We start from the raw sequence: 26,152 nt of genomic DNA, 5'->3' as shown, positions 1-26,152 counted from the left end.
TCTATGACACTTTTCCATGGTCCATGGCCAATGCCAACTTAAAGTAGTTGTAAACCCTTACAAACCACTTTGACCTACAGGTAAGCCTAGATTAAGGCTTACCTGTAGGTCCAAGAAATATCTCCTAAACCTATACGGTTTAGGAGATATTTACAAAAAGACAGGCACCGCTGTCTACGGTGCATGCGCTGTAGACAGCGGCGCACAGGCGCACTGGGCAGGCCGCGGCGATATGCCGCGAGTGTCAGCTCCCATGCGCATGCACGGGAGTGACGTCATCGCTGCTCTAGCGAATCAATGCCGAAGCAGCGAGACCCGGAAGTCACTCCGGGATCCATGGCAGCGGCAGACATGAAGACGGAGGATCGCTTTGGGGGCTACGTTCTCAGGTAAGTTATTCATAATGAGCTAGTATGCTATGCATACTAGCTCATTAGACCTTTGCCTTGCAGGTTCCTTTTTTTTTAATTTATTTTTTCAACTGCCTTTACTTCCTCTTTAACGTAGTATATCTCTTAAAGGACTTAAAATGGGTGTAAACCCTTCCATTTAAGTGACTAGCCTGAAGTAATTCACAGAGATTGAAACAATCCTCCTACATACGTTCTACCTGTTTATCTGCAGTCTTCTATTCTCTAAGTCCAGAATGTATAGTTTGTCTGAGCTTACAGAATACACGGGGTGGAGAGATGAATTTACTCTTATGCCCTGTACACACAATCAGAAATCCGGCCAGCAAAAGACCGATGAGAGCTTTTGGTTCGGAAAATGCGACCGTGTGTATGCTCCATCGGACTTTTGCTGGTGGAATTCCCGCCAGCAAAAGATTAAGAGCAGGTTCTCTATTTTTCGGTGGGAAAAAGTTCCAATCAGAAACTCCGATCGTCTGTATCAAATTCTGACAAGCAAAATTTCTACGTATGCTCGCAAACAAATTCAACACATGCTCGGAAGCATTGAACTTAATTTTCTCAGCTCGTTGTAGTGTTGTACATCACCGTGTTCTTGACGGTCGAAAGTTCCGAGAACTTTTGTGTGACCGTGTGTATGCAAGCCAAGCTTGAGCGGAATTCCGTCGGAAAAAACATCCAAGATTTTTTGGACGGAAATTCCGCTCGTGTATATGGGGCATTAGGAACAGAGATGACACTGTCAACCACAAGCTGAGTGCTGAGTGCTGGAGGTACCCCCCCCCCCCCCCCCATCACCTTTTTTCTCTTGGTGTCAAAAAAAATTGTCAGAAGCGATTCATGCTGGTAGCAGAGGAATGACGCAGCAGACAGAATTTACACTAATGCCCCGTACACACTATGAGAAAATCAGGCGAATGATCGGCCCGCTTTCCTCAACGTTTCACAGCAAGTCGGAACCGAGAATAGAAAATTCTCATACGACAAAGGCTTTTTTATTTGCGATTTGTTGTGTCTGATCATGCGCAGCCTTTCGTATCTGATATTTCTCATACAAAAATGTGTATGACAATGGTACACATTAAACAAACATTGTTCGTTCTGTTCCCGTGCGAGAAACATTTTGAAATCTGTCCCTTTGGAAATTTTTGCTCAAAATGTCGTAATCGACTTTTGAAAGTTGTGTAGACCCAATCAGAAAATTGTACAATCGTTCCTTGAAAGAAAAGGTTCACGTGATTTTCCTATAGTGTGTTCGGGGCATCAGTGCTCTTAATTAAGACAAGTACACACTTTAGAGGGAAAGACTGTGACCGTGTTAAGTTGTTGTGTTAAAGAAGAAGTAAACCCCGATGGGTTTACTTCTCGTCTCCCTGCAAAGGTAAAGCATAACGGGCTCACTTACCTGACACAGGAGCCAGCGATGTCACCATTGTCCCCTGTAGTCCGGAGCATCCATCTTCTTCCAGGTATCGATTGCGCACGGGAGCCGCTGCTAACGGCGATAGAGCGCATGCGCCGTAGACAGCGGTGACTGTCTTTTAGTAAATATCTGCTAAACCGTGTAGGTTTAGGAGAGATTTCTTGGACCTACAGGTAAGCCTTAATCTAGGCTTACCTGTAGGTCAAAGTGGTTTGTAAGGGTTTACAACCACTTTAAGTTGTTTTGCCCAAGGTGGGGGAGTATCTCTGTTCTGGATCAATAGGTTGATATGCAAGTAATTTTTTTAGGGGCGTTATGTATACGCCTATTGATTTATACATATGCATAAACAAAAATTACTGTATGTTTCTCTGTATTGATTTCATAATCTGTGTTTTCAGAGAGTGGCTTCCCTGAGGAAGAATTTATCTGTACTATTCGAAACGCGTCGGATTTTTTCAACTGCTCATCATTTAGAGCCACGATACACTATATGTCTCGTTATTGAATTGTAGTTTGAAATTGCCGCTCTCCAATTGTGATATAGCTGTATAAACCTTTGTATTTTATCCTATGATTGTTTGTACAAGTACACAACCATAATTTTTACTTTTTTTGTAATAATAAATTATTCTCATAAAATTATATTATATATATATATATATATATATATATATATATATATATATATATATATATATATACACACATATACACACACATACATACATACATACACACACACAATGTATATATACACACATTTAATAATTATATATATATATATATATATATATATATATATATATATATATATATATATATATATATATATATATATATATTTATTAACACATACACATTTTTTTCTGGTTATACATTGCCTTTAAAATCCCAATCTTTGAGGTCTTCAATTGACATGTATGTCAAGGGATGATGGCAATTGCATGCCGTTCCATATGAGTCTAACTCACACTTTAGACGGATATGCTTTGTTCATATTTAATGTCTGAGGTTTACAACCATATTAAATACAGCACACATACCATGGAATTGTGTTTGTTATTTCTGCCTCGTATAGGTTTCCATCATTTGCCCGAGTGTGTATTTAGACTTGTGCTGATGCTACACAAATATCTCCTACAATTGTGTAGCATGTGACGGCTGCAGCTGAGAAATTGCAGGTGTGGAGTGAATTTTCCAGAGGAACACGGCTCCTATTCTTGTCTGATTATACGAATTACACTAGAAAAGCACAAAGTCCATGCGACCAGCATAATCCTGGGCCCAGACATATCATGAGTTGGAATACTTTTTTTTTTTTTTTTTTTTAACTGTAATCAATATCTAAATAGTGGCATTTACCTGCATATGCAACTTTATTTGCCTGAACAATATGGCCTCAGCTTTCTGAGATCTGCTAAAAAAATAAATAATAAAAAAAAAAAAACACCATGAACGAAAATCAGACCTGGGCTCCCCCTTTTAAAGGACAGCTATAAATCCAAGATCAAAAAACGTATTATCCACTTTACCCCCCTTCATGACCAGGACATTTTTGCGATACGGCACTGCGTTATTTTAACTGACAATTGCACAATTGTCGTCCAACGTTGTACCCAAATGAAATTTATATCATTTTTTTCCCCACAAATAGAACTTTTGGTGGCATTTGATCACCTCTGGGGTTTCATTTTTTTTTTTTATAGCACAAAAAGTGTCCATTTTGAGGAAAAAATTTAATAAATAATTGTTTTACTTACTGCTATAAAACATATCCAACAATATTTTTTTTTTTTTTAAACAAATCAAATGTCTTCATAAGTTTAGGCACATATGTATTCAGCTACATATTTTTAATTAAAAAGAAAAATCCCAATATGCGTGTATCGATTGGTTTTCGCAAAAGTTCTCTACAAAAACATCTACAAACTATGGAATATATACTGGAAATTGTCTTTATTTATTTCTTTTTATACTAGTAATGGTGGCGATCAGCAACTCACAGCAGGGGGGGTCAGTCAGACACTGGCACTTTTGACACCTATACATTGACAATATGTGGCCTACTGAGCGATCTTTTCATTCATGTTTGCGAGTAGACATTTTTAACCCTTTTATTATTGAAATAAATTCATGTTGGATAATGCACTAGGCCAGTAGACCCTCTTTTCTTTTCTACAGTAATACAGTGATCAGTGCTACAAATATGCACAGTCACTGTACTAATGACACTGTCTGGGAAGGGGGTTAAAGATCTAGGGCAATCAAAGGGTTAAATGTGTGCCTAACCAGTGTTTTTGTGTACCGTGTACTAAGGGATCTGATGGATTTTATTCCCATTCCAGGGAAAGAAAATCCACTGGATCACTGCTGACAAAACAGAACTCTGTATTGTTTACATAGACAACTCTGTTCTGGGTCTCTCCTCGCCGATCAGCGGGTCCCGGTGGACATTCATTGGCCAGCACCCGCTTATGGGCTTGTGCTGTGTATAATTACAGCACAACCGCAACACACACATGTGCCCACTACCTGAAAGTGCTGGATCATGTACTAGATACGTGGTTCAGCGTAGGAAAGCCGCCTTACATCTAAGTGATGTAGTCGGCAAGCGTTTACCAATCCTTTGATGAAGTGACTGCATTCATTCTCCTTTTGGAGGCTAGGGACATTTTTAGGAAGTACTTACAATACCCGCTGATATTGTCACAAATTGTTATTCCCTGCAAGCTGAACTGAAGTTACAAATATTTTTACCTGCCTTTTACACAATCTTCTGTAAACTATTCCACTCCCCTCTTGTAACAGAAATAAATAGAGAATCAGGGGAGCAGCCCAGTTAACCACCATGGCTCCCTCCACAGATACAGTGGAGGAGTGAGTGTAGCCACCTAAGCACACAAAATGTGCTATTCCAAGGATTACTATGTGGAAAAAAAAAAATCTTTACAAAAAAAATTAAATTAAAATAAATGCAGCAACCACATCTAAGGACTAGTAAGGTGCAATATATTACAGATTTGTTTTGGGGTTTAGATACACTTTAAAATGCTAGCTGCCTGGCTTTCACTCTGACCAGCTTATTTCAGAATTGATATGTTAGGACACATGTGCTACTTGTTCCAGGTAATTTATGCCAGAGGCTTAGCATAATAGTCTGGCAACTAGTAGTCTCAAATGAAAGTCAGCAACAGTAGCCCCTGCGTTTCTTGGTGATAGTAAACCTATTTTACCACTGGTAAGCTGGCCTCTTGATAAACTGGGCAAAATTCACTCTGTGGATGGCCCTGTTGCCACTATTCCCCCGGACATTTTTCTATTAACCACTTTCTGACCACCCATAGTACATCTACTGTGATGGGGTGACTCCTGTTTTCGGGGTGCGTGCTCCCAACCGCCTACTCTCCTATTATTTGACACCGTGGGAGTCTGTCAGCAAAACCCAGCCAATAATTCAGCCGGGACCTTCTGATTGGCTGTGTCCAATCACAGCCCAGAGCCCTGTGTTAATTTTTAACAGAGCTTTGAACAGAGGGAACGACTGCGTTGTTTCTTTTCCCAGCAGGGAAAAGAAACAAAATCGATCTGTAATAAAATTCAGCACACATTACACATTGTTAGACACACAATTCGCCCCCTTAATTTCCCCTCGATGATAACCCCTTCCCAGCCAGTGTCACTAGTACAGTGACAGTGTATATTATTAGCACTGATCGCTGTTTTAGTGTCACTGGAGATGTCATTGTCAGATTGCCCGCCGTACTATCACCGCCCCACTATAAGAGGTTGATTGCTGCCATTTAAATAGATATAGATATAATATATTATAGTTTGTAGATGCTATAACTTTCATTCAAACCAATATACATTTATTCGGATTTTAGCAGAATACATTTTGGCCTAAATTGGCCTAAATTTATGAAGACATTTTTTTTGTACTGAATATGTATAGCAGAAAGTAGTCTTTTTTGTCTATATCATACAAAATAAAAAAAATGTAAAAATAAAAAAAAACAAAAACAAAAATAAAATAAAAACAGTGATGATCAAATACCACCAAAAGAAAGCAAAATTTACGTGAAAAAAAAAATTACATAAAAATTTAATTTGTGTACAGTGCTTCATGACCGTGCAATTGACAGTTAAAGTAGTGCAGTGCTGTATAGAAAAAATAGCCTGGTCATGAAGGGGGGTAAAATCTTCTGGAGCGTAAGTGTTAAAAAAAAAAAAACAAGAAGGAGTATTGTGGGTCAAACAGCAGCTTGCATCCAATCAGATGCTGGCTGTCAGCATAGAACAGCCACAACAGGAGACTTGTCCATTTGTGCTATATAGTGTGGATTTAGGGATCTGTTCGATTTTTTTGTGTTGAGCCTGCAGACTGAACGCCAAAAATCTAACTGTATGAGCAACTTTAAGTCATCTTATCCAAAACTTTCTCATTACCTCAACAGCCCTTTCACACTGGGGCCGCCCGTGCGTTCGCAGTAAAGAGCTGCTCATTTTAGCAGCACTATGCCGCTGTTTAAGTGGTGCTTTTGTAACGCTTTCCGGCCACTAGTGGGGCGTTTTTTAACACCAAAAAAGAGGGTTGAAAAATCCAGGGTTGTGGCACTTCCTCAATCGCTTTTCAGGCGCTTTGGAAGCGCTGCCCATTTTTTGCAATGGGCAGGTGCATTTTGGGAGCACTAAATACAGCGCTCCCATACCATCCCAAAGATGCTGCCCTCAGGACTTTTTTTAACGTCCCATAAGCACACCGCCCCATTGTGAAAGCACACATTGCAATGAATGGGAAGCAGTTTTCAGGCGCCATTTCTAGCGCTGAAACGCCTGAAAAGTGCCTCAGTGTGAAAGGGGTCTTAGGCTGAAATGAAGATATAATGCATTCGCCATGGGAAGCCATTATACAAACAAAGCTGCATAAATCCTTACTTGCTGCAGGGGCTCATCGATCATATTGGCACCCGTGACTCGTCTGTCGATTTTGATGGGTCTAGCTTCCCGTTTCATTTCCTCCAAGCACTGACAAAAAGGAAACACAAAAACAATGAGAATCAAATGACAAACTATACAGATGAGCAATATCAACGAAGAATGATAAAGTAAATGAAATATTGAAAAGTAGCATATTCCTGTGCAAGTACCAACCGCCTGTTCAGGAATTGGGAATTCCGGAGAGAAATACATATATGACAGACTTCTGTCTCATATACTAAAACACCCCAATAGGTAGCTGGGGTGGAACTACAAATCCTAGCATGCCTGGTCAGCCAAGGGAATGCCACACACTGGTGCATATGTTGTTAAAAAGGTAAAAAAAAAAATAAAAAAAAAATAAAATGATGCAAAAAAGAAAGTGATCTTGAAAAAAAAAAAAAAAATTCTTGATTGTCACTCCATACCTACATCTTAAAAGCAACATAGAGAAGAGCTAAAGAATGAACAATGACAGACAATGAAAGAAATTGTACTGTACAGGACCACAGAGGGAAGGTTACTACCAGGCAGTGCCCTACACAGCCCACTTCTAGTAAAAGACAGTCAGGGTCTTCATATCCTGTACAGTACACAGTAGAGCTGCACGATTCTGGCTAAAATGAGAATCACATTTTTTTTTTTGCTTAGAAGATAGATCACGATTCTCACAGCGTAACATCATCTTTCACATTAAAACAAATTTTTTTTTTTTATATTTATTGAAGTGTATTTTTTCCCAAACAATTGCATTTTAAAGACCGCTGGGCAAACGCAGTGTGACATAAAATATTGCAGCAATTGCCATTTTATTCCCTAGGGTCTCTGCTAAAATTATATATTTGTATTGATAGAGATTATATATATATATTATATATACACACATACATATACACACACACATACATATATATATATACACATATATATACATACACACACACACACACATACATATACTTGGCAGACTACCTAGATTATTTGTTTACACAAGAAGTTCTATCCCTTTGATCTAAGAAGTTAGTTACAATGTTTCAAGTTCTAAACTTGGCAGATTGCCCAGGATTTCTTTTGAAAGCTGAGTAATCAGATAATCTCTCCACTTGTTTATATGAAAGAATCGCCTACTCTCAGCGGGAGAGATCGTCAGGGCAGTGACGTTTTTTTTTTTTTACGATTAATCATGCAGCTCTAGTACACAGTGCTCAGATTAATTTTTTACACTCCTCAAGCCCAAGCTGTGTATAGAGATGGTGATGACGTCCATAATGGCCAGTCTCATGTATTTTCACCAGCATTCACAGCCCCAGAACCAGCATGAGAGCCCCAGAAAACATCCGCAAACGCTCATTATAAGAGTTTTCGATGACAAGTGGCACCAAAATGAATCAACATTTTGTCCGCACAGAAATGCCAGTGTCTGACAGGAAGCAGTTTGAGCATGAATACTATTGGCACCAATGATGTAAGTTTTAGGTGTTTGGGAGAAGGTTAACCCCTTGTAGACGTCCTTTTAAGTGGGTGTTAACTCCGGGAGCCGCTTCCTGATTGGCTGTCTCAGTGGTCACATGATTGCAAGCCTGTCTGATTACAAACACTGATGGGAGAAGTTAACTGAACAGAACATTGGAGTTCCATGAACAAATACACTTTATTGTGAAAAGTATTGGGACGCCTGCCTTTACATGCACAAGAACTTTTAACGGCATCCCAGTCTTAGTCCGTAGGATTCAATAGTTAGTTGGCCCACCCTCTGCAGCTTCAGCTCTTCTGGGAAGGCTGTCCACAAGGTTTAGGAGTAGGTCTATGGGAAAGTATGACCATTCTTCCAGAGGCGTATTTGCGAGATCAGGCACTGATGCTGGATGAGAAGGTCTGGCTCACAGTCTCTTATTCATCCCACAGGTGTTCCATCGGGTTGAGGTCAGGACTCTGTGCAGCCCAGTCAAGTTCCTCAAACCCAAACTCACGTATCCATGTCTTTATGGACCTTGCTTTGTGCACTGGTCAAAATCATTTGGTGGAGGGGGTATTATGGTGTGGGGTTGTTTTTCAGGGGTTGGGCTTGGCCCCTTAGTTCCAGTGAAGGGAACTCTTAAAGTATCAGCATACAAAAGACATTTTGGACAATTTCATGCTCCCAACTTTGTGGGAAGAGTTTGGGGATGGCCCCTTCCTGTTCCAACATGACTGCGCACCAGTGCACAAAGCAAGGTCTTATAAAGACATGGATGAGCGAGTTTGGGGTGGAGGAACTTGACTGGCCTGCACAGAGTCCTGACATCAACCTAATAGAACACCTTTGGGATGAATTACAGCAGAGATTGTGAGCCAGGCCTTCTCGTCCAATATCAGTGCCTGACCTCACAAACGCGCTTCTGGAAAAACGATCAGGCATTTCCAGACAAAAACGTATGGGGGAATTGGTTGTCTGTGCCAAGCCCATCTCCAGCAGACTTAATACTGGATAAATTATTACTCTTATGTGACAGCAGACCATGCAAGTAAATCAATATCACCGGGGAACTACCCGGAAGGGTGATGGAAGGGCAGCGGACATGGATTTGCTTTGTAAGATAATGTTCCTTTCTTGTTATTGTGCATGTGGGGTAAATGACTATAGTTATTCTGTATACTTTGTACTTCATTTTAGATGATATGAAATAATGTGCATGGACTCTCGGAAACGTCCTTTTTTATTATTTTCTGTGGTTTGTTAACTTTCTTCAATAAACGTTTACCCGATTTAATGATAAAACACACACACACACACACACACACACACACACACACACTCCTAAACCTTGTGGACAGCCTTCCCAGAGGAGTTGAAGCTGGTATAGTTGCAAAGGGTGGGCCAATGCAATATTGAACCCTACGGGCAAAGACTGGGATGCCATTAAAGTTCATGTACATGTAAAGACAGGCGTCACAATACTTTTGTATGTGTGGTGACTGGGCTTGAAGTCCCACATATATGCATTATATGGTCAGCAAGAGGTCAGGGATTAGGGATTAATTTTTAAAAAAGTGATCTAAACCGAAAAATTTTATATATTGCATGCAATATATGAAATTTTTTAGGCTTTTCCCTTTAATTCTTTCCCAGGTGACAAAGCTTATTCACTGTACCGTATAGAGGAGGAGGGTTGTCACCTAAGGCTCCTTTCTGATGGTTTGAACTACAGAACACCCCCCTCACCTGATCTCTATGGACAAGTGTTCTTTAGTTCATAGAGGAGACCTGGGAGGACAGATCGCTTAAAGCGGAGGTCCACCCTAAAGTGGACCTTCCGCTCATCGGAACCCTCCCCCCCTCCGGCGCCACAATTGGCACCTTTCAGGGGGGAGGGGGGGTGCAGGTGTACACAATTCTGTCGGACAAAGTACAAACACGCATGCTCGGAAGCAAGGACGAGCCAGAAGCGGTCGGTCTTGTAAACGAACGTTCATAATGGAGACATTCGTGACGTGGCAAATTAATGGGATAATAATGAAGCTGCTTTTCTGGTGATACTAAAGGAGTGATTGCAAAGACATTTTCTAGCGATATCAAGAATAATATTTTGCTTTTTTTATTTTATTTGGGCAAGTGACCACAACACCATTATCCCATAGTTTATAAGGTCAAAACTACAACGATGTTGGTGTCCCTTGTCAATTTTACATTGTATTTTTTAAAATGTAACTGTCTACTCCCAAACTGTCATTTGAAGTAAAACACATAGCCAAGTATTATTCTAAACATTTTTTTTTTTTTTTTTTTTTTAATTGTGCATTAAAAAAAGAAAACAAATAAAATTAGACATGCTATCTGCCAATAGAACTTAACCAAAAAGTGCATTCTATGCATCCAAAAATATAGAAAATATACCAAATCATAATCATCATTATTATTCAACCAAAAAATAAAATAAAAGCCTCATGCATATGTCCTGCTTCTTAATATAGGGGGTCAACAATGCCAAGAGTTGGTGAAAGCAGGGGTCCGTCATCCGGAAAGAATTCCAAAAATCATCTGGATTATTCTCCTGGAGCTCCTGTAGCAAAGGCATAGGACATAATTGGTCACAATTAATAAAGCAACCAATTTTTGGTCCAAGAACTCCTCCTCCTCCTGTTCCTGGACTGGAAGTGGGTCAAAGCAATAACTCCAAGGTCAATAATGTCTGGTTGACGAACGGCCGTTCAGTAACGAACTGAAAAGCACAAATCAACACTCACCAAACTTCTAATAAGACAAAATTAGCAAAAGGAGCCCAAAGGGTGGCGCTAAAGAGCTGAAAAACCTCATAGCACGTCAGTACTAGTTACATTTGTTAATTAAACAGAGGGATAGGGTGCGCTATGGAATCTGTTATACAGAGAGTCTGTAGTGTAATGTAAGGTAAGAGCAGCCTCTATTATGTTTCCATCCAGATGGATGGAACAGAAAAATAGGGGAAAGAAGAAAAATAGATGTGGCGCTATACCTTATAAAACTCCTTAGAAAATATAATATAAATAAAATTGTACAAATTTTCCAGCTTGCTGGCTAATATTTTAAAAAACAGCGAGAAACCTTAATGGACTATATAGTAAAATCAATAGTAAAATCAATAGATAATAATAAAGTGCTAGGGGTTAGTCCTTATTAATTAGTGAATGCAAAGTGAATAAATTTTCCAGCCTACTGGTTGGTAAATGCAATAAAACTGTACGGTCCACTCAAATTAGGTAAATGTGAATGAATAAATATTTAGATAAATAATAGTAAAACTATCATGAATCAATCTATACTTAATGGTGAAAGCTACTAGAGTTGCTTGTGACTGTGATTGTAGCACAACCAAATGAATGGACACAAGGGGAACGATCAAACCTATATAAACGTGAATACTAGTGGGGTGGTGGGTGTAAACACACTGTGTCAAATATCAAAACATGCCAAAAAATACCACAATAAAAAATTGAAAAATAGAAAATTAAAACTAGTGAGGAAATGAAAAATGATAAAAGATTAAAAATATTTTAGTCCAGAAAGTAAAAAGTAAAAAGTAAAAAATCTAAAAAAATCTTGCGGTGATAAGTCTAATATGAAAGTCCAATTGAATAAAGTTTAAAATTGATATTTAAACATGAAATGAATATTTGGTGGTGAAAAGAGTAAGTGAAGAAAGTGACATCGATATTCGTTCGCAGTGAACGTTTGCAGTGAACGTTTATGGATTTTACTCTCACCAGAGATATGACCCCGTCCGGGGTGGATCAGCCTCCACAGTATAAGCCACTGTGTCGCTTCTTGGGCTGTCTCTGCTATGCTGCTGGGGAGATCCTTCGTTCTTCCGTGGGGATGTTGTACCTCGTTTACATATGATAGAAAAGAGGACTGCCCATGGTGTAGTATGTTTGAAACTCAGTTTATTTGAAACAACCTTAAAAATACTCACATTTAGTACGAAAAAAACGTGTATTGTATTAAAAGCGTTCGGAACATCCACTCGGCTGACACGCCGTTTGTGCTGAAGGTGTACGTATCTGGCCACGCCCTACGCGTTTCGTCATTCAGACGTCATCTGGAGCGGCCATCTTCATACACCTTTCCACTTTTATAGGGTATAGTAACCAATCGCGCATGTGCGGGGTCACAGCCGCCATGTTTGTTAAGGTAATTCTCAATGTTAAGCCTATTATTATGCCGGCCCGGCCGCCATGTTGGTTGGGGGAATTGTCAATACTAAGCCTGTTGTTATGCCGACCCAGCAGGCAGTATATCATTGCGTCTGCTGTTGTTTGTTAAACGCAGATTGGACACTATTCCTACTTAAGTGGAATATATGCTATTATGACACCTTTATGCACACACATAAATTGATGTAACCATAGAACAAAGGATAAAAATAACCATTACAATAATTTGACAATATTTATGGAATTACAATAGTTTAGCAATATTTAAAAAATAAAAATAAAGATTGGATTAAAAAAATTTACCATAAAAATCTGTAAAAAGGAGACTGAAAATCAGAGGAGAGATTTGAAGGAAGGACTAGAAGGGGGGGACTAGTCTATGTGTATATATCTTATTATAGAATCTGAAGGTAAATTAAATCGGTACTGCGTAAATTAAAATTAAAATTAAAATTCATCTCAGATATGAAGGAGGCTAGTTGGGTTCCAAAGAAAAATTTATATTTTACATGCTTGGATGTATTACTTTTGAAATATTGGACTTTATGCTATGTTGCCCAAGGACTAGAATGCTTGATACATTTAGAGGAAGGGAAAAGAACTCTTTCGTCCAAAGCTATCGATATATGAAACATGTTAAAAAGTATATATTAAAACCATGTATATTAAAAAACTTTTTTGTTAAAAAACTTTTTTGTTAAAAAACTTTTTGTTAAAAAGGTAGAATAGAATATAGTTAACAATAGAATAGGATAGGAATGTTGCTACTTTTGCATTGGGTAGGAGAATTAAAGTGTTTGGGACATTAGGGTAATAGAACATAGAACATAAGTTTTTCATTAAAGACCTCGTTGATTGTGTGGCATTCGATCTCCACACGATGTGTTAGGACAGGAGTCGGTTAAAAATTGGTTAAAAATTGGTTAAAAATTGGTTAGAAAGCAATTGAGGTCCAAGTCTATGTTCATTCCATCTGGTTGCATTGTTTCCATATTAAAAATCCATCTGGTTTCGTTTTGGGAAATTTTCTTGGTCATATCTTCTCCCCTCCAATGTCCCTTGATTTTATCGATTGCATAAAAAATCATCTGTTTCGGATCTTGATTGTGAAAGTCTCTAAAGTGACGTGAGACACTGTGTTTGTCATATCCTTTCCTAATATTCTTGATATGTTCTTTGATTCTCACATGCAATTCTCTTGTGGTTCTACCCACGTATTGTTTATGGCAAGGACATTCTATAATGTACGTAACGTGCGTACTTTTGCATGAAATGAGTTCCTTAATGTTGAATTCTCTCCCGTTGGTGGTTGAAGTAAATTTTGTAATTTTTCTACTGGTTTTCTTACTTGTACGGCAGGGGAGACATTGGCCACATTTAAAAAAGCCTTTAAGATGTTCGGCAATTTTGATTTGTCGTGGGGGGTCTATCGTGTTTTTCACTAAATTATTTCTTAAGTTGGGAGCTTTTTTGTATATGAAAGAGGGATTATTGGGCAAGATTTGTTTTAGTACGTCATCTGTTTTTAAAATAGGCCACCGTTTTTTGATAATCTTTTCTATCTCTCTGTGTTGTCTATTGAAACCTGTCAGGAAGGCGGTTTCCATATTCCTGGTCTTCTTGGTATTTGTTTTGCTCTCTAGCAATTGATTCCTGTCCATTTTTAATACACTATCTTTGAGAGCCCTTAGTTGGGTTACTTTGTATCCTTTGCTGATGAACCTATTAATGATGACCTCGGCCTGTTTGTTAAAATCTTCTTTTTTTGTGCAATTCCTGTATAATCTTACAAGTTGTCCTCTAGGAATGTTACTAATCCATCTTGGGTGATGGCAGCTTGAGGTAGGAATGTAGCCATTTCTATCTGTGGCCTTGAAAAAGGTTCTAGTGCCCAAGGATCCATCCATTTTAAAAATCTGTAAGTCCAGATAGTCTACGCTCTGGTTGTCCCAACTTCCTGTGAACGTAATATCATAAATGTTTTGATTTATCTCCTCTAAAAATTGCTGTAGTTCCAAGTTGGTGCCTCCCCAGATGATTAAAATATCATCTATGTACCTTTTGTACATCTTGATATTTTTTCTAGTGACTCCATAAATTTGTTCTTCCTCCCAATGGTCCAGGAAGAGGTTTGCCACGCTGGGTGCGTATTTAGCCCCCATTGCTACTCCTTTAGTTTGGACATAGTGTTTGCCTTTATACCAAAAATGGTTGTGGGACATAGCCAGCTCTAGTCCTTCAAGTATATAATCAATCTGTTCTTGTTTTAGTTTGGATCTATTATGGAGGGCCCACTTTACTCCATTTAGTCCATCTTTCTGTTTAATGTTTGTGTAAAGAGAATTTACGTCAATTGTTACTAATATGTCCTTTTCTTCTATGTTGATGTCCTGGAGTTCCTTTAGGAGTTGTCTGCTGTCCTTCAGATATGACTTGCCTTCCACTACCAGTGGTTGTAGGAATCCATCTACATAGGCCCCCAGTCTTGAAAATAAGGAATCTATCCCACTCACTATGGGTCTTCCTGGGGGCTGTGTTTGATTTTTATGTATCTTCGGTACATAATATATCACTGGAATTTTCGGTGCCTTGGGTATGAGATACCTCGATTCCTTCTTATTGAGTATCCCTTTGTTTAGACCCTTGTTAACGTAATCTGTTAGTTTTTTGTTGTGCTCTTCTTTTGGGTTTTTCTTCAATTGTTTGTAGGTGTTTGGAATGCTAAGGAGCTTAGTCATTTCTTCCTCATAGGCGATTTTGTCCAATATCACCAATCCTCCTCCCTTGTCTGCTGGTCTGATCACCACGTCTTTTTTCTTTTCTAATTGTTTGATGGTCTTCCATATGCCCTTTCTTTTTGAGGGTTTAATTGTTAACTCTCTGATATCCTTTTCTACCATTTTTTTAAAAACTTTAATACCTTCATTCTGTTGTTGGTTAGGGTTGAAAACAGAATTGTTTCTTAGTTGGGAACAAAGGGATACTCAATAAGAAGGAATCGAGGTATCTCATACCCAAGGCACCGAAAATTCCAGTGATATATTATGTACCGAAGATACATAAAAATCAAACACAGCCCCCAGGAAGACCCATAGTGAGTGGGATAGATTCCTTATTTTCAAGACTGGGGGCCTATGTAGATGGATTCCTACAACCACTGGTAGTGGAAGGCAAGTCATATCTGAAGGACAGCAGACAACTCCTAAAGGAACTCCAGGACATCAACATAGAAGAAAAGGACATATTAGTAACAATTGACGTAAATTCTCTTTACACAAACATTAAACAGAAAGATGGACTAAATGGAGTAAAGTGGGCCCTCCATAATAGATCCAAACTAAAACAAGAACAGATTGATTATATACTTGAAGGACTAGAGCTGGCTATGTCCCACAACCATTTTTGGTATAAAGGCAAACACTATGTCCAAACTAAAGGAGTAGCAATGGGGGCTAAATACGCACCCAGCGTGGCAAACCTCTTCCTGGACCATTGGGAGGAAGAACAAATTTATGGAGTCACTAGAAAAAATATCAAGATGTACAAAAGGTACATAGATGATATTTTAATCATCTGGGGAGGCACCAACTTGGAACTACAGCAATTTTTAGAGGAGATAAATCAAAACATTTATGATATTACGTTCACAGGAAGTTGGGACAACCAGAGCGTAGACTATCTGGACTTACAGATTTTTAAAATGGATGGATCCTTGGGCACTAGAACCTTTTTCAAGGCCACAGATAGAAATGGCTACATTCCTACCTCAAGCTGCCATCACCCAAGATGGATTAGTAACATTCCTAGAGGACAACTTCTAAGATTATACAGGAATTGCACAAAAAAAGAAGATTTTAACAAACAGGCCGAGGTCATCATTAATAGGTTCATCAGCAAAGGATACAAAGAAACCCAACTAAGGGCTCTCAAAGATAGTGTATTAAAAATGGACAGGAATCAATTGCTAGAGAGCAAAACAAATACCAAGAAGACCAGGAATATGGAAACCGCCTTCCTGACAGGTTTCAATAGACAACACAGAGAGATAGAAAAGATTATCAAAAAACGGTGGCCTATTTTAAAAACAGATGACGTACTAAAACAAATCTTGCCCAATAATCCCTCTTTCATATACAAAAAAGCTCCCAACTTAAGAAATAATTTAGTGAAAAACACGATAGACCCCCCACGACAAATCAAAATTGCCGAACATCTTAAAGGCTTTTTTAAATGTGGCCAATGTCTCCCCTGCCGTACAAGTAAGAAAACCAGTAGAAAAATTACAAAATTTACTTCAACCACCAACGGGAGAGAATTCAACATTAAGGAACTCATTTCATGCAAAAGTACGCACGTTACGTACATTATAGAATGTCCTTGCCATAAACAATACGTGGGTAGAACCACAAGAGAATTGCATGTGAGAATCAAAGAACATATCAAGAATATTAGGAAAGGATATGACAAACACAGTGTCTCACGTCACTTTAGAGACTTTCACAATCAAGATCCGAAACAGATGATTTTTTATGCAATCGATAAAATCAAGGGACATTGGAGGGGAGAAGATATGACCAAGAAAATTTCCCAAAACGAAACCAGATGGATTTTTAATATGGAAACAATGCAACCAGATGGAATGAACATAGACTTGGACCTCAATTGCTTTCTAACCAATTTTTAACCAATTTTTAACCAATTTTTAACCGACTCCTGTCCTAACACATCGTGTGGAGATCGAATGCCACACAATCAACGAGGTCTTTAATGAAAAACTTATGTTCTATGTTCTATTACCCTAATGTCCCAAACACTTTAATTCTCCTACCCAATGCAAAAGTAGCAACATTCCTATCCTATTCTATTGTTAACTATATTCTATTCTACCTTTTTAACAAAAAGTTTTTTAACAAAAAGTTTTTTAACAAAAAAGTTTTTTAACAAAAAAGTTTTTTAATATACATGGTTTTAATATATACTTTTTAACATGTTTCATATATCGATAGCTTTGGACGAAAGAGTTCTTTTCCCTTCCTCTAAATGTATCAAGCATTCTAGTCCTTGGGCAACATAGCATAAAGTCCAATATTTCAAAAGTAATACATCCAAGCATGTAAAATATAAATTTTTCTTTGGAACCCAACTAGCCTCCTTCATATCTGAGATGAATTTTAATTTTAATTTTAATTTACGCAGTACCGATTTAATTTACCTTCAGATTCTATAATAAGATATATACACATAGACTAGTCCCCCCTTCTAGTCCTTCCTTCAAATCTCTCCTCTGATTTTCAGTCTCCTTTTTACAGATTTTTATGGTAAATTTTTTTAATCCAATCTTTATTTTTATTTTTTAAATATTGCTAAACTATTGTAATTCCATAAATATTGTCAAATTATTGTAATGGTTATTTTTATCCTTTGTTCTATGGTTACATCAATTTATGTGTGTGCATAAAGGTGTCATAATAGCATATATTCCACTTACCGTATATACTCGAGTATAAGCCGAGATTTTCAGCCTCTTTTTTGAGGCTGAAAGTGCCCCCCTCGGCTTATACTCGAGTCATCGCTGTCTGCCCGCTCGATCAGCGTGTCGAGCAGACAGACAGCGGCCATTCTGATTCAAAAGCCGCGCCTCCGGCTCCCCCTTCGCCTGTGATAGGCGGAACACTGAATTTCCCAGCAGCCTGTGTTCCGCCTATCACGGACTTCGTATCATCCTCGTACTACGGACGAGGATGATACGATGTACGTGATAGGCGGAACACAGGCTGCTGGGAAATTCAGTGTTCCGCCTATCACAGGCGAAGGCGGCGGCGCAGCTTTTGAATTTTACAATGGCCGCCGAGGCGCCGACGAACGAAGAGGGCACGGGACGGAGGCAAGGCACAGGACGGCACGGCACGGGACGGGACCGGAGGCAAGGCATGGCATGGCGGCGAGGCACGGCGGCGAGGCACGGAGGCAAGGAGGCTCGGCACGGGACGGAGGCTCGGGACAAAGGCTCAGGACACAGGTAGGCTGGACACACACACACACACACACACACACACACACACACACACACACACACACACACAGGGATGGATGGACGGACACACAGGGATGGATGGACGGACACACAGGGATGGATGGACGGACACACAGGGATGGACGGACACACAGGGATGGACGGACACACACACAGGGATGGACAGGCATGTCTTACCCTCGGCTTATACACGAGTCAATAAGTTTGCCAGTTTTTTTGGGGGTAAATTGGGGGCCTCGGCTTATATTCGGGTCGGCCTATACTCGAGTATATACGGTAAGTAGGAATAGTGTCCAATCTGCGTTTAACAAACAACAGCAGACGCAATGATATACTGCCTGCTGGGTCGGCATAACAACAGGCTTAGTATTGACAATTCCCCCAACCAACATGGCGGCCGGGCCGGCATAATAATAGGCTTAACATTGAGAATTACCTTAACAAACATGGCGGCTGTGACCCCGCACATGCGCGATTGGTTACTATACCCTATAAAAGTGGAAAGGTGTATGAAGATGGCCGCTCCAGATGACGTCTGAATGACGAAACGCGTAGGGCGTGGCCAGATACGTACACCTTCAGCACAAACGGCGTGTCAGCCGAGTGGATGTTCCGAACGCTTTTAATACAATACACGTTTTTTTCGTACTAAATGTGAGTATTTTTAAGGTTGTTTCAAATAAACTGAGTTTCAAACATACTACACCATGGGCAGTCCTCTTTTCTATCATATGTAAACGAGGTACAACATCCCCACGGAAGAACGAAGGATCTCCCCAGCAGCATAGCAGAGACAGCCCAAGAAGCGACACAGTGGCTTATACTGTGGAGGCTGATCCACCCCGGACGGGGTCATATCTCTGGTGAGAGTAAAATCCATAAACGTTCACTGCAAACGTTCACTGCGAACGAATATCGATGTCACTTTCTTCACTTACTCTTTTCACCACCAAATATTCATTTCATGTTTAAATATCAATTTTAAACTTTATTCAATTGGACTTTCATATTAGACTTATCACCGCAAGATTTTTTTAGATTTTTTACTTTTTACTTTTTACTTTCTGGACTAAAATATTTTTAATCTTTTATCATTTTTCATTTCCTCACTAGTTTTAATTTTCTATTTTTCAATTTTTTATTGTGGTATTTTTTGGCATGTTTTGATATTTGACACAGTGTGTTTACACCCACCACCCCACTAGTATTCACGTTTATATAGGTTTGATCGTTCCCCTTGTGTCCATTCATTTGGTTGTGCTACAATCACAGTCACAAGCAACTCTAGTAGCTTTCACCATTAAGTATAGATTGATTCATGATAGTTTTACTATTATTTATCTAAATATTTATTCATTCACATTTACCTAATTTGAGTGGACCGTACAGTTTTATTGCATTTACCAACCAGTAGGCTGGAAAATTTATTCACTTTGCATTCACTAATTAATAAGGACTAACCCCTAGCACTTTATTATTATCTATTGATTTTACTATTGATTTTACTATATAGTCCATTAAGGTTTCTCGCTGTTTTTTAAAATATTAGCCAGCAAGCTGGAAAATTTGTACAATTTTATTTATATTATATTTTCTAAGGAGTTTTATAAGGTATAGCGCCACATCTATTTTTCTTCTTTCCCCTAGTTACATTTGTTGGCCGACAATTCCTTGTCGTTTGGAGGCAAGACAAAATCCAGGCACACGCCTTCGAACAAAAGTCTGAGGTTTTGTCTGCTGAAAATCCGATCGTGTGTATGAGGCTTAAGTCTCTTAAAGATTTCAACCAATACAAATCTCCCCTCCAAAAATACAATTCTTGCCTCCACACTGCAAAGTAGACCCATGTTATCACTTTTATTAACACCTTTTTCATCCAGTCCCTGTCAACTCTTCTTTACTTTTAAGGCTGGTTTCACACAGAGCGGATCCGTTGGACAGACTGCGCTAGCTCAGTGGGGGGGTTGCTCTATTGATCCCCTTTGAGCAGGCGGATGACAGGTCTGTCTCTGCTCACTGTGCAGGGATGGATCTCTGTCAGAGGCCTGCTATTCTCTATGGGAAGATCAGATAAAAATGGACAGCCTGTCCGTTTTCATCCGATCCGCTGGACGGATGGCGAATGTATCGCCTTCCATCTGTTTTGAGAAGATCTTGATGGATTGGATGGGAGGCGGGTGTCAGCGGACACATCTCCGCTGACATCCGCCTGCTCATAGAAGTCAATGGGTGGTCCGCTCGGATCCGCCTGAAAAAGGACAGGGGGATCAGATCTGATCATGTGAAAGGGCCTAACTCTCTACCTTGTCCTCCACTGCCTCCACCCACTAGCTCACACACTGCCCAGGAGATTGCTAGTCACTTGAAAAGGAAGATTGATTTAACTTGTGATGAAATCTCCACTCTACAGGTAGCTCCCTCCCTTAACACCCCATGTCAACAGGTACAATTAACACTCCCCTTATTCAAACTTGCTACTATAGATACTAAGTTACTACTCATTTCTAACACCAACCTAATCACCTGTCCCCTGGACCCTATTCCCTTTCAAATACTATAGTCAGTTTCTATTCTAGGCGCAATACCCACATTTTCAATCTCTCCCTCCTCTGGCATCTTCCCCAATCCTCCAAGACATGCACTGGTCACCCCCATACTTAAAAAGCCATCCTTGGACCCTTAACAATCTATGCCCCATCTTTTTGCTTCCCTTTTCCTCTAAACTTCTTTAATGCCCGATATACAACTGAGTGACCACCTCATTAAGAATAACCTTCTTGATCCCCTTCAGTCTGGATTTCGCCCTCAACACCCCACAGAAACAGCTCTTCTAAAACTCACAAATTACTACCGTAACAGCAAAACCAACGGACCCTATTCTGTACTCCTACTTCTGGACCTTTTGGCTGCCTTTGATACAGTTGACCACCCCCTCTTCCTCAAAAAAAAAACTTTACTCCCTTGGTCTCCGTGACTGTGCACTTCACTGGCTCTCCTCCTACCTGTCCCACCGCACCTTTAATGCCACTTACAGTTCTACTACCGCCTCTCCTTTTCCTTTCTCTGTTGGGTCTCCCAAGGTTCTGTTCTTGGACCTCTCCAATTTCCAATCTACACCTCCTTCCTGAGTCAGCCGATAGCATCCCATGGCTTCCAATATAATTTCTATGCTGATGACACCGAAATCTCTCTCTCTACCTCTAAGCTCACTCCATTAGTCTCCTCACAAATCACTAACAGACATATTTGTCTGGATGTCACACCACTTCCTCAAACTTGTCCAAAACCAAACTAATAATATTTCCGCCCCCACAAGCCTCTTCCTCCAACTTCTGTCAAATGCAATGGCACAAACAAGCACCCACCCCCACATACCAGGGTGCTAGGTGTTATCCTGGACTCTCCTTTTGGCTCTACATCCAATCCCTTTCCAAAGCTTGTCGCCTCAACCACTGCAACATCTCCAAACTACGTCTCCTCCTAACCAATGAAACTACAAAGCTCCGGATTCACTCCCTGGTTATTTCTCGCCTCGACTACTGCAACTTTCCATTGGCTTACCTTTGCATAGACTATCCCCCTTCAGTCCATCATGAATGCTGCTGCCAGACTCATCCACCTCACAAACTGCTCAGCATCTGCTACCCCTCTCTGCCAATCCCTCCATTGGCTGCCACTCACCCAACAAATTCAATTAAAAACAGTAACAACTTACAAAGTCATCGACAACTCTGCCTCAAGCTACATCACTAGCCTAGTCTCAAAATACCAACCTAATCGTTCTCTTCGTTCCTCCTAAGACTTCCTGCTCTCTAGCTCCCTCCGCACCTCCTCCCATACTCGCCTCCAGGACTTCTCCCGAGCCTCTTCCACCCTCTACCCCAATTTGTCAGACCACCTTTAGACAATCCCTAAAAACTTTTCTTTTCAGAGAAGCCTATCCTGCCTCCACCTAACAAGCGTACTTTAATTTTCTTCATCAGCTCATCCTCCACATTTCCACAGGGCCCTCTGATTCCTCCTGTATTGAAATTGTACTGTCTTCCCTAACAAAGAGCTGTGCAAACTGTTGGCGCTATATAAATCCTGTATAATAAGAATATTCAAATTAGGTTAAAAGATAGGCTTAATTGATAAAGTCAGGCTGACAGTTAGGGATTTGTTAAAAGTCAGAATGGAATGAACACATTTTAATTCAACGTAGCCCACACTGCACTACAATGTGCACTGGAAATGCTTAAGGCTTGGTTCACACCGGTGCATGGCAGTTTAGGTGTAGCACAACTGTATCTGTTTTACACATGGTTTTAGGTGCTTTTCTATTTACTTCTATTAGAACATGCATTTTGGAAGGATTTTCCTCTAACTTTTTGGTTTGGCTGTGGGACAGCTTTTATTTGCTCCAATAAGGATTACATATGGGTAGGGGCAGATGAGCAGCCCTATACACAGACTATATGGGTCGCCAGCTACTAATTGGGAACACTTGGCTTTTTTAATTGGGAACACAGAATTACAGCCCGTACACATTATCTGAAAATCTGGCAAAAAAATAGCGCTTTCGAGAGCCAATCACAGCAGTTCATCCAATACTATACAATCGGACAAACATGAAAACTTTTCTTATACGATTTTAATCAGAACAGTTGTTGTTCGAAAATGTAATAGAATATACAACAAATGACATCACTTCCGATTTTTTATTCTGCCGTATGAGATTTTTCGTAACCTTAGTAACCTCTCCATTTTTGATATGCGACTAGCATGCAAAAAAAAAAAAAGACGATCTGTTACCCGATTTTCGGGTCGTGTGTACCTATCTGGGTGGTGTACAGCCAGGAAAATTTTAATGGGTCCTAAATCAATTTCACAGAATTAGTTAGTTAAGAGAATGTTTTTAAATGTTTTTAACTGTTTTTAGGCATGCTGGGTGAATGGGAACACAAAAAAACATAACTCGAGGTTTCACAAATTTGACAGCAAAAGTGGAAACGTACTTTAAAAAAAACACTATATAGTGACAAAAACACAACAAAACGCTGATAAATGCTCAGAAGAAACACTACAATCTGCTTGATATCTTCCAGAAGCTCTGGTATAAAAGCGATGGAGTTTTTTTAACCTGAACTGGAAAAATGTGCAGAACAGAAACTGTATGTTAAGGGCGAAAAAACTTCCTCTGCACTACTTTCCAACCAGCCTGGTGACTGCAGAGCGAGTTCCTCCGTTTCCCTTCATTTCCCGTACAGTTCTATGGAAAATGTTGTTCAAATGAAACCACAAACAGCACTTTCCTCGGCCTTATCAGTGTAATTGATTTCATTAAGTTGGCATAACTCCAGGACCCTGGCAGTCCTCCATAGTACAACTCAAGCTTTATGTGATTATGCAGCCTACTGAGGTGACCTGGTGCATGACCATGATATAATAAACACACCCATCATATTGCCCTGCAAAGAGCGTCCGCGCCGAGGTCACGCGGTCTGGCCATCCATTCATTTTCTTCTAAGTGACTGAGGACTGGAACAGCAGCGAGAACAGAATGTCTCATCTCACTGCTGCAGTTTAATGCAGCTTTTCCTGGGCAGGCTTTCATGTTCCAGAAATTGTAATTTAATTGCAATACCTAAAGAAAATTAGGCCTCATTCACATGGGCACCGAGGCCCATGCACCATGAATTGGTTGTTTATGCAGATGGAGCCGCAGGCATCCTATGCAAGTCTATAGGGACACAGCAAAGAGGAAAGAACACAGATGCTTGATCTTATATGAGAGGTGTGCAGGCTAGTACCCCAAACGCACATTTCAGTTGGGGTCACTCACCTGCATGCCTGTCATGCTAGGACAAGCACCTGTATCCATACATCCGCTGAACGCCAATGATTTACATGGACTGCCTTCACGCAGCACTTGGCGGCTCCAAGCATATGGCCTAGGCACCCGAATGAGGCCTCAGCAAGAATGGATCTATTTAGTACAAATTTGCCAAGGTAGTAAATATTGTATTTACAGAATGAAGTCAAATATTAAATTTACCAGCTTTTAAACCCTTGTCTACCAAGGTACGCCTATAAGCTTTGTGGTATTCCAGGGGTTAAAACAAACTCATGGCTGCTACAGCAGCCGCATGCTTGGTATGGTTTTAGCTCCTGGCTTTCATGTAAAAGTTAACCTTCAGGCGATCCCTGAAAGCTCATCTCCTCAGGAAAGCCTATCACATCTCCAACTAATCTTCTACCACTTCCATCAGCTCATTCCCCACAGTTACAACCTTTTGTACCACCTGCCCCACCCTATTAGATTGTAAGCTCTTCTGAGCAGGGCCCTCTTAATCCTCTTGTATTTTATTGTATTATAACTATATTGTCTCCTTTTTATATTGTAAAGCGCTGCGTAAACTGTTGGCACTATATAAATCCTGTATAATAATAATACCCAGGCTGCTCACTTTTACAGTACTGCGAGGTGCCATTCCTCGATCTTCTCTTTGATTAATGAACGCGGAAGCGCTCAGCTCTGAACATTTCCCAGGTTCAGAGATGTCAACATTCCAGTTGGAATAAATAACTAAACCACAACTGTGCAGCACTAGAAGTGAGACATAGAATGCAAGCGCTAATGAGCAGGGCCCTCTGATTCCTATTGTATTAAAGTGTATTGTATTTGTACGGTCTACCCTAAAAGCACTGCGTAAACTGTCGGCGCTATACAAATCCTGTATAGCGACAACAAAAAACAACACCCCCCCAAAACTTCAATTTTCAGATTATAAAAATGAATCCCAATCAACAAACATTACAACATAAAAAAGTAATGATACAGTGATAAAGTCACACAGCAGTATGAAAGTCCACAGAGAACTCATCATATGGATTTGCAACAACAGGACAAGATCAATGGTGCCTGTAAAATCCATAAAGCCCTCATTCATTTACGTCACACCAGGTGCCTTAATACAGATATACTGTATATATGCGTTTACCCCTCCATAGACCTTCGCGTTATAGAAGGGCTAAAGTGCACCTGTTGTTCAACCACTTTTTTGTCACATTCAGGGGTTCCCCACCTGGCTCCCCAATGTTACCCTTCTTAGACTTAAACGTTCTTCCTCCTTTAGTTGAGAAAAATAGACACTTCTAGTGCTCTCCATTTTAAAATTGTATTTAAACAATTGCAATTAATATACTCACATACAGGGTATGGCATACAGCTTTAGGAGTGTTCACTTAACCAGTAAACTAATGTACATTCTCCACACAGGCATTACAGCGGTGGCTCTCTGTTTCTTGTGGGGGTATGATGACATGTGCTGCTCTCCAGAGAACAGCACATGATGTCATCAGGCACCGCTTAAGAAATTGAGAGCCACCACTGTAATGCCTGTGTGGAGAATGTACATTACCTTACCAAGGTGAAGAGCAGTACATGACGTCATCACGCCACTTGGAAGAAACTGAGAGCCATTGCTGCAACGCCTGTGTGGAGGATGTACTTTAGGTTGCCAGCTAGTTGCAGTCATGTGCACTACTCTATGCACACTTCAAATTCCATAATCCATAGTCTCTAGTCCATCACGGGAGCAAGGAAGAGAGGGTGGCTATGTTCCCACATGCAGTGGGAACCTGCAGAAATGT

At 40.0% G+C, this 26,152-nt stretch overlaps 1 protein-coding gene across 4 annotated transcripts in view; it reads right to left on the bottom strand.

The window, feature by feature from the left end:
• SNX13 (sorting nexin 13) overlaps nt 1-26,152 on the bottom strand; it is a 223,398-nt gene that overhangs the window by 125,621 nt on the left and 71,625 nt on the right. For all 4 annotated transcript variants that reach the window (XM_077491271.1, XM_077491268.1, XM_077491270.1 and 1 more), the window contains one exon: nt 6,772-6,861. In XM_077491271.1, coding sequence (XP_077347397.1) covers nt 6,772-6,861 — 90 coding nt within the window. The remainder of the gene's footprint in view (nt 1-6,771; nt 6,862-26,152) is intronic.

Source organism: Lithobates pipiens, unplaced genomic scaffold, assembly GCF_037356315.1.
Source record: "Lithobates pipiens isolate NorthernLeopardFrog02 unplaced genomic scaffold, aLitPip1_a1.2 Scaffold_19, whole genome shotgun sequence".
NCBI lineage: Eukaryota > Metazoa > Chordata > Amphibia > Anura > Ranidae > Lithobates > Lithobates pipiens.
This window is presented reverse-complemented; position numbering and strand designations above follow the sequence as displayed.